The sequence below is a fragment of the Bombus pascuorum genome, chromosome 4, assembly GCF_905332965.1.
Source record: "Bombus pascuorum chromosome 4, iyBomPasc1.1, whole genome shotgun sequence".
NCBI classification, from domain to species: domain Eukaryota; kingdom Metazoa; phylum Arthropoda; class Insecta; order Hymenoptera; family Apidae; genus Bombus; species Bombus pascuorum.
In genome coordinates this window covers 3,597,062-3,613,953 of record NC_083491.1, presented here as the reverse complement: position 1 = coordinate 3,613,953, position 16,892 = coordinate 3,597,062, and the positions used below count along the sequence as shown (strand labels likewise).

Genomic DNA, 16,892 nt, shown 5'->3' with positions numbered 1-16,892 from the left:
TTTAAATATATAATTTGAAAATTTTTTTTGTTATTTGTTCATTATAAATTGATGTAATTTATGAATCTTTTGGCAATAAACCGTGGATTCAAAAAGCTAAAGATCTCCTTCGAATAAAAAAATCGTAACACATTTGTATTAAATTTTAAAAAACGTTGATCGTATAGATGAATAATAAATTATGATTATAAAATAAAAATTTATTTTATACAACTTAAAATAATGCAAAATATTTATTGCAACAGGTTGTAAATGCAGCTATTGTAATAGATAAAATAAATAATATAATGTTCTAATGTTCTATATAATGTTCTACTAATGTTCTATAACTTGCTAATGCTTTATTCCTTTCAAACTGCTATTACTATATTTTCTGTATTTAGTTGTACCTATACATAGAACTTTACTATCTACGTTGTTTATCAAAGGATTTGTACTATATTAAGTCTGATCATAGTCTAAGTTAGTTGTCAAACATATTCGAATGTCAGCTGTACATATGCAATCGACTACTAATGCTAAAAAATTGATTTTCTAATTTCTGGATTTGTAAAGAAATTAGCAATAAAAAAGTTTACTTTTTAAACGTCAAAATGCACGACGCTTACGAAGAAACGTTAATATTAAATATTTCTGTTCAAATAGAATCTATGGCTGCGTACGGTAGGAACCATATAACCTTAAAACTAAAAGTTTCTAATTCTAAATATATAATTTTATGTGGATATATTTACCATTTTTTGGATATAAAATTATTTTTTATTGCATCTTTGTAAAATGCATTTTTTGTTATTTATTTTGAATATATATTTAATTATAATATTTTTCTATATTTATATGCAAGTGTAGTGAATAATAGCAAAGTGTTTCAGATGACAATTTACTGATTGGAACAAGAGAGGGTCATCTTCTTATGTATAACGTACCATCTGTATTAGATGACAATCACAAATTAGAATTGTTACGTCATAGTAAAAACTTCAATAAAAAGCGTATCACTCAGATAGATGTTGTACCAGAATATAACTTGCTTATAATTTTAACAGGTATTTTTATTTTGATTTTTTAAATCAAAAATGGTATACCTAATTTATTGTATCTTTTCGTAGATAATATAGTATGTATTCATGATTTAAACTCTCCAAACTTTCAACAACTTTATCAATTACAAAAGACTCGTGGTGCCACGTTATTTGCTTTAGATATAAAACCAAATCAAATTGTAAATGGTGAAAATCAAACAGTTGTGCACTTATGTGTTGCTGTGAAACGTAAGCTACAATTATATAATTCAAGAGGAAAAAAATTTGAGACATTTAATGGTTTTGAATTAACTGTGCCAGATATTCCACGTGAATTATGTTGGTATGTATTCTATGTTAGATACAAAATAATTTATGTATTCTGATAGAATAACAAAATATCTTAATTCTATCAAAGGTGTGGTGAAACATTAATTTTGGGTTTTCGTGGATTATCATACACAACTTTGAATTTAAATGGAAAAACCAAAGAATTATTTCCAACTGGAAAATCTCCTGAACCAAGTGTTACAAAATTGTCTGATAATTCCTTTGTACTAGGAAAAGACTCTCAATCATTTATTATGGACACCAGAGGAGAACTGATTCAACATAATTCAGTAAAATGGTCTGATACACCAAGTGCATTAGGTATAGAATATATATAATTGTGATATAAACATTTATGTAATTCTTTCTTGAATTGTGTATAATAATATAAAAGTTGAATTATTTTAGCTTGGGATGATCCTTATTTACTTGGAATTGTTCATGACAGATTAGAAGTATATACTATAGAGGGTTGTCTGCATATTCAAACAATAAAAGATCTAAACAAAGCTAGGCTTATATACAGATGCAAACAAGGGAAAGTTTTTGTAGCATCAATTAGTCATGTTTGGTGTGTGAGGGCAGTTGATGTAACACATCAAATTAGAACATTACTAGAGCAAACTCAGTTTCAGTTAGCAATAAAATTGACTGTATGTTAATAGTAGCTTTAATTATTTGCTTTATTCTAATTCAATGAAATTTTAAAATAAAGTTTTCCGTTATTTTAGAGCTTATCCGATATAACAGAAGAAGAAAAACATAAACAAATATATAAAATTCAAACACTGTATGCTCATCATCTGTTTCGTAACAAAAGATTTCAAGAAGCAATGGATCAGTTCTTAAAAATAGGAACAGATCCTTATGAAGTGATAATGTTATTTCCTGATTTAGTTACACCATCTAGCAGTAATCCTGAAGTCAGTGATCCAACTTTGCCTAAGCTCCAAGACCATGATTTAGAAAAAGGTCTACGCGCTTTAATAATTTTTCTTACTGAAGTTAGATATAAGTTAATGGGTGGTAATGCAAAATCCAAGGATAAGGATAACAATGAGGAAAAATCTGCAGTGAATGGAAAGAAGAATATGACAGCAGTAGCTACAGAACAATTATTAAAGATTATAGACACAACTCTGTTAAAATGTTATCTACAGGTAGAATTTCTAGCTCATAATAAGTAGTGTCTAATGTCAGTTAATTTGTGTTTATGAAACGTTTTTACAGACTACTGATGCATTGGTAGCACCATTACTCAGATTAAATCATTGCCATTTAGCAGAAGCTGAAAAAACTTTATTAATGCATCAAAAATATCCTGAACTTATTATATTATATCAGACCAAGGGACAACATAGAAAAGCATTGGAGCTTCTGGAAAAGCATGCAAAAGAGAATGATTCTAGTCTAAAGGGCACTGCAAGAACGATACAATATTTGCAACAACTTGGTAAAGATCATATGGATTTAATTTTGAAGTTTGCTGGTTGGGTTTTGAATGAAGATCCAGAACAAGGACTTCGAATTTTCATGGAAGATATACAGGTAATGCATATCATATAATGCTCTCCAATTCTTTTGTAAATTATATTTATAATTCCAGCAAGTTGAACTATTACCAAGACCAAAGGTATTGGACTATCTTCTATGTCATCACAAAGATTTAGTGATAACATATTTGGAATATGTAGTACATGTTTGGGAAGACACTAATCCTTTGTTCCATAATGTTTTAATACATCAATACAAAGAAAAATGTTTAGCGTGTATGAGTGAAAATGCTACACCAGCCGAAAAACAAACAGCCCAACATATAAGACAAAAATTGCAACAGTTTTTAGAAAAATCTACGCATTATACTCCTGAAACGATATTAGTACATTTTCCATTTGATAATTTGTTCGAGGAGCGTGCAATTATTCTTGGAAGACTTGGACGTCATCAGCAAGCTATTTCAATATATATTAGTCTTCTTAATGATATAGCAAAAGCAACTGAGTATTGTTATAACGTATATACTAGATATCAAAGTATGTGTTAACTGAAGCATTAAAACTATCTATTTACAAAAACGTGCAATTACTTTTTTATTTCTAGATCAGGAAATTGTAGATAAACAAAAACAATCCGATGGAGCTGATGAAGTCTATGTAATGCTTATTCAACAATTGTTGAAACCCGACGATAAAGGAGCTTTAATCACAGGTAAAATTTCGACTTGTGCAATATTATGTCCATTTTAAGATAACAGTTAATAGTTAATATAATAATATATATATAATATTATATTAAATATTATAAGAAACACATTATAGGATGTATCCCAGAAATGCAAAGAACAGCAGAGCCTGATTTGGAAATGGCACTTGAGTTGCTTGAGAAGCATGCATCAAAGATAAATCCACTAAAGGCATTAGAGCTTCTGCCTGATACAGTTCCCATAGGTAGAATCAAGTACTTTTTAGAGGTCAGTTTGCAGGAAAAATTAAACACTGCAAGAAGGATACAAGTATTAAAAGGATTACTTTACGCTGAACTTTTGCAAGTACAAGAGCAGCGTATGCATTATGAATCACAGAGCGTTCTTATGACGGAATTCAATATATGTCCAGTGTGTAAAAAGAGATTCGGCAATCAGAGGTCGGTATTTAAATACCATGTAGAATAATATTAACTGTGATTGTTGTACAAAGAAATTACTATATCAATTATTTTTCAGTGCGTTTGCAAGGTATCCGAATGGTGATATTGTACATTATTCGTGTCAAGATCGTAAGGCATAAGTTATATCTAGTTAAGAAATGTATTTATATTAATTATTAAGTGATGTAAAATGTACATTGTGACGTCCTTCTGTTTATGATATGTATATAAATGTATACATTTTCCATTTACCTTTCTATTTATATTTGCTGTGATCTGCTTTTAAGCTTATTTTTTATTGTAATACCATTTAATATTTTTATCTTTAAGAAGAAATTTTAAAAAATTAATTTAATTACATTATATATACATAAATGTTATTTTTAAAACACAATTATAAACAATTAAAGAAATATTATTTTTCAACTCTTTAATTTCAAACGTTTGAAAAATATCAAATAAAGATGTTCCAATAATTAATTTTGAATTAGGGAATGATGAAACGTAACGAAAGAACGAATTATTTATACTGTATATGTATGTTTTACTCTTTTACTTAGAATTTTCTCCTATATTTAATATTTCTTGAATATTCAAAATAAATTTTCTCTCGCAATTGAATGGTTGTCATATAAATTTTCGTAATAATGTGTAACGGAGAGGATGGGGCGTGCCCGGTCCAGAATATGGGTAAACGGGACTAGTGATGTCATAAGCTATCTTGTATTCCTACGCCGGCTGTTACAAGGCAGGTACGGTACCGATACAAGTGCACTTGTAAACGTTTTAATCATATAAATTTGTGCAATAAAAGATCAAATGTACTTACTTTCTTAGTTACTCTCACGATAAAATCATATTATAGATATTAAACAAAAAATTGCTATTCATACATTTTTAAACGATATAAATATATAATGAAGTAACTACATTAATAAAACTTAATAGGAATATTTTCTTATTTTGCAAATTACTAACGCATAATTTTATAAAGACTTTATAATTATAAAAAGTAAATTTGTTTCAAAAACAATTATTTAACAAGTATTCTATTGGTTATAAAATGTATGTTATCCAAAAACAATACATAAGAAGAAGACAATGCACAAGGAAAACGATTATTTATTTATTCCATAACTAAATTATCAATACACTTATATTAATAAAAAAAAAGAAAAAAAATGTACATCTTTAGCATTTTTGAAAATGATTTACAATATTCATTTCGACGTAACATTGTTATCCGATAATTAAGCGAATGTTTCAAAAATCATTCCAATTGTTCTTAGAACTACTAGAATAATTCAAGTGAATAATTCGTAATTTTTCATAAAAATTCTACAGATTCAAAATGGTACATTTTTGGGGGGATTTTCTATGATTTGTTATGAAGTACATGGATAATTTTATTTTTCCGTTACATTGTACCTTTCATTTTCATTTTTTTATCGTTAGAAATATCATCCTACGAAAATTATACATCGGTTTGCTGCAGGCATTCATAATGTTACGCGTACTTCTTATTGGTGGATGAGAACTGGGACTAGCTACGCTGGCGTAGGTCGACGCCGTATGCGCTCAGTCAGTTGCGCGCCGGTCGAGTGTGTGGATGGATTTGTGTGGATCGTTATCGGTGGTTTTTGGTGTACATCGGCAGGTTTTTATGCGAGTACTGGGATAAAACGTTGTCGCAGGGTATCCTCACGAGAAGGTATGTACACCATTTCCTCTGGTTTCAGTTCGAAAACACGAAAGCGATCAAGTTTTACGATCGGCTGTCTCGTGACGGCTCGGACTTTACAGATAAAAATGGCGTGTGCCGCCTTAGCTTCCCCGATTTCTCCTTACTTTTGAATCGTTACACACCATTTCGTTACACGTATCTTTTGACAGCGCTCGAACGACACTCATATTCCAATGGTACGTGAGATCGTTTGTCATTTATCGTAATCGCTTCACTTTTTACAATTTCTTCGGTCAAGTGCTGCATCGATTCCAGTAATAACGAACCTGTGCCCACTGTGCTATTAAATAAGCTATTTCGTTTCACCTCCCAGATGTAAGAGCATTCGTACTTTTATGTATAGCTCTAAAACTGTATGCAATTAAGATACAAAACTTTTATCAAAGAAATGAAAATGAAAGATATATAATGTAAGGAGAAGTAAGATTATCTATGTATCTTATAACAAATCATAGAAAATCCCTTAAAAATGCATCATTATCAATCTAAATTTCTATGAAAAGTGATGGGTTGGTCATTTGAATTATTATGGTAGTTCTAGAAACAATTCACTTGGTTGTACGACGAATATTTCTGCTAATACCACGAATACCCGTTATTTCTTTTGAAGTAAGATCATTGTGCTTTCGGGTTCGCATTTATAGCGTCTTTAATTTCCGCTACACGGTGTCCCCTGAATGGTTTTGTTCACCTGTCAAGACGCCCTATCTGTCGGTGACCTAATTTTGCTCTCCACTGAAAATCTGTCAAGCATTGTACCATCGTTCGCCGGAATATCAGACTACTTGTTTGCCGTATATAAAATCGAACGCCGTTTTCATCGCTGACCTAAAAAATATACGCGCGGTGTTTTACAAATAAGTAACGTGAAATATTCAAGATTTTAAAGATACACGTTCGAATGAATTTTACGCTCTGTAGTTCTTATGGTTCGTCATTGTATTTTACGTTGAAAAATAATTCCTTGGAAAAGTTAACCGAAGATAATCTAATCGTTTAAAAGTGCGTATTCGGGGCTGTTTTATCTTGATAATACAGTAAAATGGACATTTGACGACGATCGTGTTTATACTTCGTTTCAAAATAACTTTTGGAAAATGTCATGCGTGCGAAAAGTGTGGACGTATAAAATTCAAAAATATCCATAACCGTGATATAGATACCGGTGAATAATTTTTATTTATATTTACCCGGAACTCGTACCAACATTAATAAAAATGATCCAATCACGCGGCATAGTTATTTAATTGGTGACGGTGTTATAAATTGCCAGTTCGTTCGGTATAAATGATTTCGTCATGATACCGAATTCGGTGCTGAGTCATTGTCAAAAACCTTCCAATCGTTCGTAAAATATCATAATAAATTTTCATACGACAAAATATTAGAACAAGAAATTATTATATCGATTCTAACCGCATATATCTATACATATCTGTTTTTATGTTTATGACATTCGAGACTGGCATAGTCGATACGTATCTCGAATCGAATATCTCGAAACTTTTAACCTCCAGTTAAAACGTTTTCACAATTATAAATGATAAGTTAACATCTACAAAAGATTATATATTACACAAAATATTAGTAACGTGGAAATAATGATAATAATTGTTTGATAAATCTAATTTTTGATTTAGTAATAGTTGTTGGTTCTCCGTAGTGTTGTGTTTACAGTTACGTCACCGTTGCCGGGCTTGGGCGTGTGCGCGTCTTCGGCATAAATTAATAAATTAGTGTCGTGCCGATCGCTTCTTCCGGATTACGTTTTCGGCGACATCTGCCTGTTTCATTTAAACCGGAACAATGCTCGTGTGTTAAAACGTTACGTTGCGCAAATGATATATAACTGTACGGAGCTAGACACTTATATTACTATTATAAATAAATTTATACAAAATTCGATACTTTTTGTTGACAGAATTTTGTGAAATAAATCCTTAAATGATCATACACAATATACACCACTTATGGTTATCTTCTTATGAATCGGTCTAACGACTAAATATATTAGAAATTTTTATAAATATATTAAAATTATTATAAATATTATATATATAATATTATATTATTATAGTATAGTATAGTGTATATATATATATAGCCTTCTCTCGTTTCCGGTATTTGCTACAGTTCCTGTACTTGGTAACGTGATCCGGTAATTGTTTGAAGCAGTGTAAACATTTTTTGCTAGTGGTTCTTAGAAAATTTTTACCTTGCATCAAAGGTGGTCTCTTGACAAAGTTGTTGGTAATTATTGTAGTCGTTGATAATTGGTTAGCCATGTTTTCATTCGTTCAATGCCCTGCAGAATTTAGGGAATTTTTTTAGAAAGTGGAAAAGGTCCTAGGGTGTAAAGGCTGCGTTGTGATTATTGGTATTTACTCCTGAAATAGTCGTTAGTTTTAATGGGCGTCTCTTAAATGTGATGGTTCAAAAGCGAACATTGATGCATTTTCAAAGAAGTTGTATGTAAATTATGTTAATGCATGATGTCATCAGTCGATATAGTATGTTTGTACTTGTGAATATGGTTATTTATGATCAACACTAGGACACTATTGCACAATTGAATTGATATTATTAGTGAAATTTTACAAGTTATAAATTACTAATGTTAACAACATTAATATCCCAGTATAAAGTATGTATTATGTCGAAATGAATTCTATTAATAAACGATGCAAATTTAATGGTACTGCTTCGGAAAATTGCATTTCTGTTAAATTCAGTCAGGCCAAATTTATACTGCTTCGCTATAGACGAACAGCGTAAATTCGTTTTTATCGTCAATTTAAATATAAATATTATTTTTAGATACTAAGATAAACATATTTGCAGATACTATAGGCATGTTACATTGTGGTGTTCCTGGAGGACAGATTACATTGCTTCCTTCTAAAAATACTCAAGGGACGTTTTCAACTTTTCTGCCCTGATTGGCGTATCCATACGTTTATCATGCGCCATAGGGAAGCGATATTGCGGCGTAACATTTAATAAGTGCAGAAGCACATACATATACACGTACTAAGGACATTGCACCGCGCTCATCAATTTTCCAGCTTCCTTTCAGCGTGTACCTTTCTATAGAGGGTATTACCTAATTCCTTGTATAATTACGATCATATCATTATTTAACGATGGATGGAAACTGAATTTTTAGATTCTGTCGAAACTGTCACATTTTCTGGGATTTCGAGACTCTGGAAATTCAGGATGCTTATTTTTTTTTTCTTCTCCCGAGGAGAGATTTTGTCAGGAATTTAAAATCTTAAAAAATTTATTTAAATTAAATTAATTAAATTTGTATGTTTTGCTGTTTCGCAATAAAAATTGTGAAATTATACGCGAACTCGATTTGATTATTATTAATAAAAATAACATAAAATAAAATAAATTTTGAGGAGTTTCCAGTTTTTTGTCTCTAACTTTTATCTGATTAATTATCTAGTTTCTTCTGTAGTTAAGATTTTAAGATCGTTTCACTCTTACGCAATTCGTATTTTCTCACGCAGGAAAATAACTGTATACGAGGAGATGGAGATAGTTCATGAATGGAATAATCCAAATTCCCGAGTTTCTTGTGCCACTTACTGGCACAGAGTGAATATTTACATTACACATATGTATTATATTATGTTACGTATAGGTCAGTAGGAAATCATATAGCACGCAAAAAGTATAAAATATTTTGTAATCCTTTGTTTCATGTATTATTCATCAACGTTAAAGTATACTTATTATCTTGAGGCGATTCTTAAATTACACGGTTCGTTTCTTTGAATACGTTTCGTAGAAAGCTCGTAAAACAGCAATGGGCACGAAATTTATTTAAATTCGATAACATCTGCAATATCCGAGCAACAGGATTGCGTCGTTGATTTTTTCTTTTCCCCCTTTTAAAATGCTGTAAATTCACTCTTTTTATGCTTAGCGTATTCAGTTGATTTACATTTTCATTGTGTATCGTAATAGAATGTTGAAATTTTCTTGACTGTAATAGTAAATAGAATTCATTTTTTTCGAAAAAGTAAAGCCGTTTTTTTAAACGCATGATGTGGGTTCGTAGATCGTAAATTGGCACAGAATCTCTAATTAAATAATTCTAGAAATTAATTACGTTTTTCCTTTCTATTTACGTAGTTTCATATTCGTAGTTTTTTCGTTGTATCTTAAATTAATCTTTTTATTTTTTACTTTTATCTCTCTATTTATTTTTTTCACTATTTTCTAAATTGCTATTTTTATCATTTCACCATTGTATGTTTATTTATCTTTTTATAATATTTTTGTATGCAGCTTACGATAAACATTGTAATATTGATAAATATTGTAACATCTTAGCAATAATAATTGTATAATATAGATCGTAAATTATATAATATTATAGACAAATATTAACTGGATCTTTAACGCAATTGTGTGCTCGATAACCTCCCCACTCTCTTATTGCTCTTGTTTTTCTTTATCTAAAGAAACTAGTTCTCGAGATGCGTCGCCGATTCAGCTACTTTGAAGTTTTTGTCGCGCGATCGGCTAATTAACCGATGTTCAATTTCTTAATTGAAACGGGTGTAAAACTACGGGAAAGTTCTTGTAACTGGAAACATTGTTTTTTGGCACGACGATTGGTAAAAGATATTTCCACTTTTCCCTCTCGAATCGCTATCTACAATAGCTACATATCATCGAACCTACGATATTTTTTCTATTTCGTTGTTTTCTCCATTCGTCGCATCGTTCTAGCGATGAATCACGTCCAGTGTATTTATAAGCGGGAGGATTTTTTATTTTGCAGGGACAGAATTAAACGAAGACGTCGATCTATTTCGAAAGTTGTTCTTCGTTCGATTAGCTACACTTTTATCGACGAATTTCGCCGGTAAACTATTTATAGACTCGTTTGAACGGATCTAACGTTTTGACACGAGAGAAAACAAAGTTAGGAAATGAGCATTAGACGCACTTTCATATTATTTGTCTAAATTATTTACAATTCGAAAGAATCTTCTCTCGCGATCCATTCTGACTGTCTTATTCCTTAAATTAAAATATTTCCAAGTTATAACGACGATATTATTTCAATATTTCCTACTCAACGAAACTTCTCTGATCTATTGCACGTATGATCCTAATTAAAAAGTTATTTCTAAGCTACCCGATACAAACGCATTCGACGTTCTCTCTAGTTTCTCAAGCTCGATGAATTTCGCTTTCTAGCGTTTGCTAGCCGAAAGCGATCACCTTGAGTTCGCCGTGCAAATTTTCGGCCGCGGCTTTAAGTGGTAAACGATGCGTTGTAGCACGGCGTTCAAGTAAATGACGGAGGTAACCAAGTCGGCCGACAGCGGATTAACGTAAATGCGGACGTGACGTAGTTTCGTCCACAGCGGTGGACTACTAGTCGTGCTCTATGCACCAGCTTCCATAGCCTTAATCGAGGCATTTTTTCGGCCTTCGTTCGATTTATTTTCTCATCCGCCGAAAATACGTGGCCGGCCACGAGTAAGGGAACGAGTTGTTAAACTAATTTTAGAATAAATAATTTTTAAGAAGAACGACTCGAAAATTTCAACGCGTCTACGAATATAATAGCGGTAGTTAAGGGTACCGAATAGCTGAAGCGTTTTTGTAAATAGCGCATCATAGAGCGAAGATGTTTATTTTTACTATGAGATCGTTTGCACGGAACAGTCGGTGTAACTGTATTTATTGATCTCTCGAGCTTGCTTGTACGCAGACGGGCGCGAGGATCGAATCTGCTTTTCTGAATCCCTACAAGTTGCAGGTTTTTGACCTTTCGATGCTGCACGCCGAGTCATCCTCGATAAATAGGAAAGCACACCAGCTGCCAAGGAATTTCAGATCCGAGCGCGACGATAATCGGACCTACCGGAAGATACCATGCACATGGACACTTTGCATCAGGCACGTCGTCTGATCGACGCGAATCGTTAAACGCAACTCGAAGATCCGATGTGAAATTGCTGCGGTGAAATTGTTAGGGACGAGGTAAAATATTTGATACACGAGTTGAAATAAATAGATGCTGGCATGAGTATTCCAACACTTTGAGTTATATGGGAGGCAACAAAAACTCTTATCTAATAATTTTGCAAGCATGGCAGTGGAAGAAACATCCGTACACGAAAGTTATTTGATCTTCGTACCGAATAATGTTTATCGAAGTAATTTTTATTCTGTACAGTCACGACAATGTACAAGGTAACAATTTTTACTTATTAATTCATTTTTAGAGAAGAAATATCTTTGAATATTTACTTGCATTAATCATTTGATAGAATCTAGGACGAATTAATTAACACCACCTTTTTCGGTATTCGATTCACCCAGTTTAGGTATCGGAGTTCCGGATCGCTGAAAATAGTTTCACTGGTCCAATATTGGATTCCGTGGCACGCAATTCGGTAGCCAAAAAAGGAAGGAAAACATACCACGGCTGTGAATATTTTCACCATTTTCCCATTTTCACCATATCGAAGTTTCGAGCTTAAGGATTGGATAAATCGAAGCATACATACGTTTAATACACGTATGCTCTACATTTAAATATACGCAAACCAGAGACCTCCAATTTTCACGAATATTAACTCTACGCGTTAAAATATCTCGTGGTCGAGTACGGACAGTTACTACGATATAATGAAGTTGCGAATTGGAGTGTTAAACGATGCTGTCATACCCAGGGCTATTATAGCGCTCTATTCTTTTCGATAGGAATCGAACATGACAAAAGTTGCGGTCTGTTTCTTCTCAGGGTCCTCGAATACCAATGTATCTCAATCTTACTTTAATTTCAACCGAACGAAGAGTAGTTTCAATATTTTAAGAAATCCTTACTACTACGATTAATCCTGAAATTTAGGAAATTCCCCTCGAATTTAAGAAATTATCCAACGATAAGAAAATACGATTTGATCAAAGATAATTCGAGCAACATAGCGGAGCTAACTTTTTTGGCCAAACACCGGGTATCGATTTTACAACCTTACTATATTACAGAGGCTACTATACTTGGTCTACTCTGTATTGGACTCATCGCATCGTCTAGTCTCGCTCTTAACCTCATTAACCAATGGACCCCTCTTCCGAGTCGAATAAAGTCGCATTGTTGACGGCCTCCGCTGCAGCCGGGGACAGTGGAAATCAGGTCGCCCCCCAGCCACCTCGATTTTCATCGTTCATTGTCCCTCTGTATTCGTTATACCTCGGTTATCCCACTTACTGAGTAATCGGGTGGCAAATAATCCAGAAGCACAGAGATTAATTCCACGGAGGTCGTCGCTCGACAAACTTTAATGCCAAAGCGCTTGGTTAACGCCTGTCTTACGTACTTTGATAATTATCGATGTTTCATTTACCTTACCGGTTTCGATGACTATTGTACGTGTTGTCGACGATGCGATTCCGAACAACTTGTTTGTATACTTACTATCGCCACTCTACCTTAGTTTCCGAGATACTCGCGATAAACTATCGCTACCGTCACAGTGAATTCTATGCGTAATACAGAATATAGAATTGCGTATATAATTGTAGCGTGATAGCGTGCGCGCTAATATTAGCAGCCGGATAAAATAATATCTAACCCGTACCTAATGTTTATCTTTTGTTTGTAGTTTATGTAGGTTTGGGTTAAATGTCGTTTTACCAGACGGCCGCCAACTAATACCAGGGCAAACGCTGTCACGGACTCGTAATTATACAGGCAGAGTTCACTGTAATGGTATCGACAGCTTTGCCTATATCTGGGAAACTATGGCCGAGCGGCGATTATACGTATGGGAAAGAGTTGTTCGAAATATCGATTTCTACAGGGTGTTAAAAAATCATCGAAATCGGTGGGATGCACAAGACACCGATAATTAGCCATATCGTCGTCGATTTTCTCTACTTCTCATTTTCTGGAGTTTACTAATTTGGCAAGTAAGCGGCTCGAATAAAAACAACGGTAGCTTCGTCTTCGACCAAATACAATGTACTTGATGTGCCGCAGAATTTTATGTATGTAATTAGTTCGTACGTGTCATGGAATGGGAAAGGTTGAAAGTCGTCGAGATATTTTGTTATTGCCTTTGAACCGGCTAAAGGAAGCGGTATTATTTCGAGCCAAGTTGACGCGGTTCAAAATAATAACGAAGTCCTTTACGTTCGCTCGAGTGTATCGTAGTAGTACTTGCCGGGTAGTACCTCTCTGGGATAGTTGTACGCAGGTACAAGCAGGATATACATACTAAATGTACCGCGTGGTTCTGCAAAAAATGCTCGATTAAAGTCCCTAACCGTTTCTCATTTCATCTCGTACTTTCCAATTATGTTACAGCTATCTTCGTCTGACATTTAAGTATTGCCGAACTTTCATCTACAGAGTGACCATCGATCACACTCTTGAGCTAATCAACCGATCGATTAGAATCGTAGATATGTTGCAAATACGAGTTAGAAGCTAGTGCCTCTGTCAATGTCTATACGGTCTTTGTAATCGAGCTTTCCTTTTTCTACTTAGGAAGATTGGAAAGATTACTGTCATCGATAGACTCGTGAGAAAGGGTCAACTAATTCTTGAATATATCGGAGCGTGATTTGTTACAATTTTGGATGATCCTTGTCGCATTCTATGATTTTGAAAGATACTTGCGCTGGAAATTTTTGTTATTTTATTCTGCTGTACTCGAGGTAGGACTCGTTAAAGGAGATTTTTGTGTCGGTAACAATGCATCGTATTCGCTTGCGTCGCAGTTAAAGAGACTAAAGAGGAAGAATTAATTAAAACTTCGTTCCATTTCTCATTCTCGTGACGCTGCTAATTCGTAGTCATACGAGAGTGTTATTAAAATAAAAGATAAGAAAATACTTGCATTTGGTTAATTAATACGTGAAAGCCATAACAAATACGATGATTTTATATATTGTCACACACGCTACAGTAGTTCTAGCGTGTAACTCTACAACCGCAGTCTTTCGGTCTTCTTCCACCCAATTATATTTTTCTAACGTCGAAAGATATGTATAGCGTAGACACGAAAATACGAAAAAATCTTATTCGTACGCGTGATTTCTCGTTTCGGTTTCACGTGAAACGTCTTTTAGCACTCTACGAATTCTTCTTAATGTGAAACGATAGAAATTAAGCAATCGAATTTCGCGATAGGCTTGAGAATGTTACAAACGGTTATTCACGATGGAACACCCGGTATATAATATATATCGTAAACATTGGCGCCACGGTGACTCCGCTGGAAAATCAATAGCCTGGCTGTGTTCGTGGCGAGTGGTAAGTTCATCTTACCTTCAGCGTTGCGGCGTTTGGGTCTATATCGTGCTCTTTTGTGCACGATATCGAATGGTGTACCCAGCCAGGTACGCACCTGGTGGATGTGCCTCGAGTGTGTATTTATTATTACGAACAGAGAAGCGATTATAAACTCGGCGAATATTACGAAACGAATAATAAGGTGTTAAGTGGCATACGTTTATGAGGTTCGAAACGAATCGACTTTTTCTTCCATTTGATTACTCGATCTGATATAGTACGAAGCAGCCTTTTTTTTCAAGAAAAAGATATTTACTATATATAAATAGCTTTTCTTTATTTTAAGTAAATTCTTGAAAACGATCTTTTCTTTTTTACTACGACAAAGGTACGTACCTTTAATCCTTTCGTGACTAACGAGACAATTACGTTTCAAGGTAACTTCTAGAAATACTGCTGAGTTATTACGTATAATTTTTCTGACATCACGGAGAACTTTTGAAACATGTCTCGTTATGAATGAGATTTTTCTACGTCTCATCCCGTGTTTCTCTTCGTCCGAAAGATCTTTGTTTCGACTAATAATATTTATGTCAACGTACCGCTTGTTTGCTCTTAGTCTTAGTCTTCTTTTCATAACAACTTCCTGTCGAGAAATAAAAATTACCTCAGCAGCGTTATTTAGAATGCAAGTAAAATAATTGAGTCGATGTCTTATACGCGTCAGTAGCGTCGAATGTACTATTTCTTTTAGCTTATTTTTTTCTAAATCTGAACTACGTTCGCGCGATTATATCATTACGTCACTCATTAAAGATTTCAGAGTAATATAAGAAGTAAGAGAAATACGAATGTTTCTAATCGTAAAAATTATAGCGGAGACTGTCATTTATACGATCGTCTCGTGTCTCGGAATGCGGCCGCTTCAGAGTTAAAAAAAAAGAAGGAGACTCCTTCGCGAAATTGTTAAAGTGTCTGGAGGAGCCTCTTTTTGTTCGATCGGCTGACAACTGTGTTACGACCGCTATATTAATCATCCACTTCCTCTAGGAAACAAATTTACAAGCGGTTGCGAGAGTCTCTTTGACCGGGCAGAAGGTCGTGGAGCTTTTTCTTTCGAGTCAAGGTGAAGGTGAAAACTGGGTGCTGGTGAGATTCTTCAGAAAAAGACAAAGAAGAGAATTGCCGGTGGTTGCCTTACAAGGAGTTCCGTATATTTCAGACTATCGAATCCTTTGGCAGCGAATGTTTGTATCAGATATATCATGCGCTAAAGAATATTTCAAAGTCAGACGAAAGTGTTTCACGGATCGTCATATTTCTCTCGAAAGCGAATATTTTAACGGTACAAAGATACGATTGGAATGAAAATGAAGAGGAAGGACGTAACTGAACGGAAAGGCATAGCAGATTTTTGAAGCCATACCTTTGTCGGACGAGCGTTGAGTTGCGAATAAATGCGTATAAAGGGAGTAAGTATGCAAATTGTAGGATTTTAGAAGTTGACGGTGGAAACGGAAGCCTCGCGCTCTCACGTCGAAGGACAAAGAGCTTGTTGTCTTGAGGTACCGTTTCTTTCAGTCATGTTTCCACGACTAGTCGTAACTAGGACGGTCCTAGTTTCCTTGATTGTAGTTGGACTTTGCCTACTCCCTTTTTTATAACTAGCTGGTCGCCTTGTTTGATCGATTACGTTAGTTCGCGTTAAACACGCTATTATGTAATATTATTTCGATAAAAATTTAAAAGATCGTCTGAAAAGTGCCTATTTAATTTCTTCTATGCGAATAATAAAGAAACAATTCGTTAGACATTTCGACGATTCCAATTTTTCTCACGACGACGAAATTTTCAACTTTTAACTTCCCTTGCT

The 16,892-nt window shown here is 33.9% G+C and overlaps 2 protein-coding genes across 9 annotated transcripts in view; both read left to right on the top strand.

Annotated features, from left to right (window-relative positions):
- Positions 1-407: 407 nt before the first annotated feature.
- Positions 408-4,822, top strand: LOC132906434 (vam6/Vps39-like protein). Its single transcript, XM_060958611.1, has 11 exons — positions 408-663; positions 873-1,046; positions 1,110-1,365; positions 1,441-1,673; positions 1,761-2,005; positions 2,084-2,512; positions 2,583-2,900; positions 2,959-3,385; positions 3,453-3,560; positions 3,671-3,995; positions 4,075-4,822. Exons 1-11 carry the CDS (start codon positions 594-596, stop codon positions 4,136-4,138), a joined length of 2,649 nt encoding a protein of 882 aa, XP_060814594.1. The 5' UTR covers positions 408-593; the 3' UTR covers positions 4,139-4,822.
- Positions 4,823-5,578: 756 nt separating this feature from the next.
- LOC132905799 (spectrin beta chain) overlaps positions 5,579-16,892 on the top strand; it is a 39,816-nt gene continuing 28,502 nt past the window's right edge. For 5 of the 8 annotated variants that reach the window (XM_060957441.1, XM_060957439.1, XM_060957436.1 and 2 more), the window contains exon 1: positions 11,556-11,757. The gene's annotated coding sequence lies outside the window, so the exon portion shown is untranslated. Of the gene's footprint in view, positions 5,710-11,533; positions 11,758-16,892 lie in introns of those variants that run through there. The other 3 variants (XM_060957435.1, XM_060957434.1, XM_060957440.1) reach the window with 3 other exon arrangements.

Coding starts and splice junctions, on each gene's coding strand:
- LOC132906434 (XM_060958611.1), top strand. CDS start 594: ATGCACGACGCTTACGAAGAAACGTTAATATTAAATATTTCTGTTCAA. Junction 664..872: donor AGAATCTATGGCTGCGTACG/GTAGGAACCATA, acceptor AAAGTGTTTCAG/ATGACAATTTACTGATTGGA. Junction 1,047..1,109: donor CTTGCTTATAATTTTAACAG/GTATTTTTATTT, acceptor ATCTTTTCGTAG/ATAATATAGTATGTATTCAT.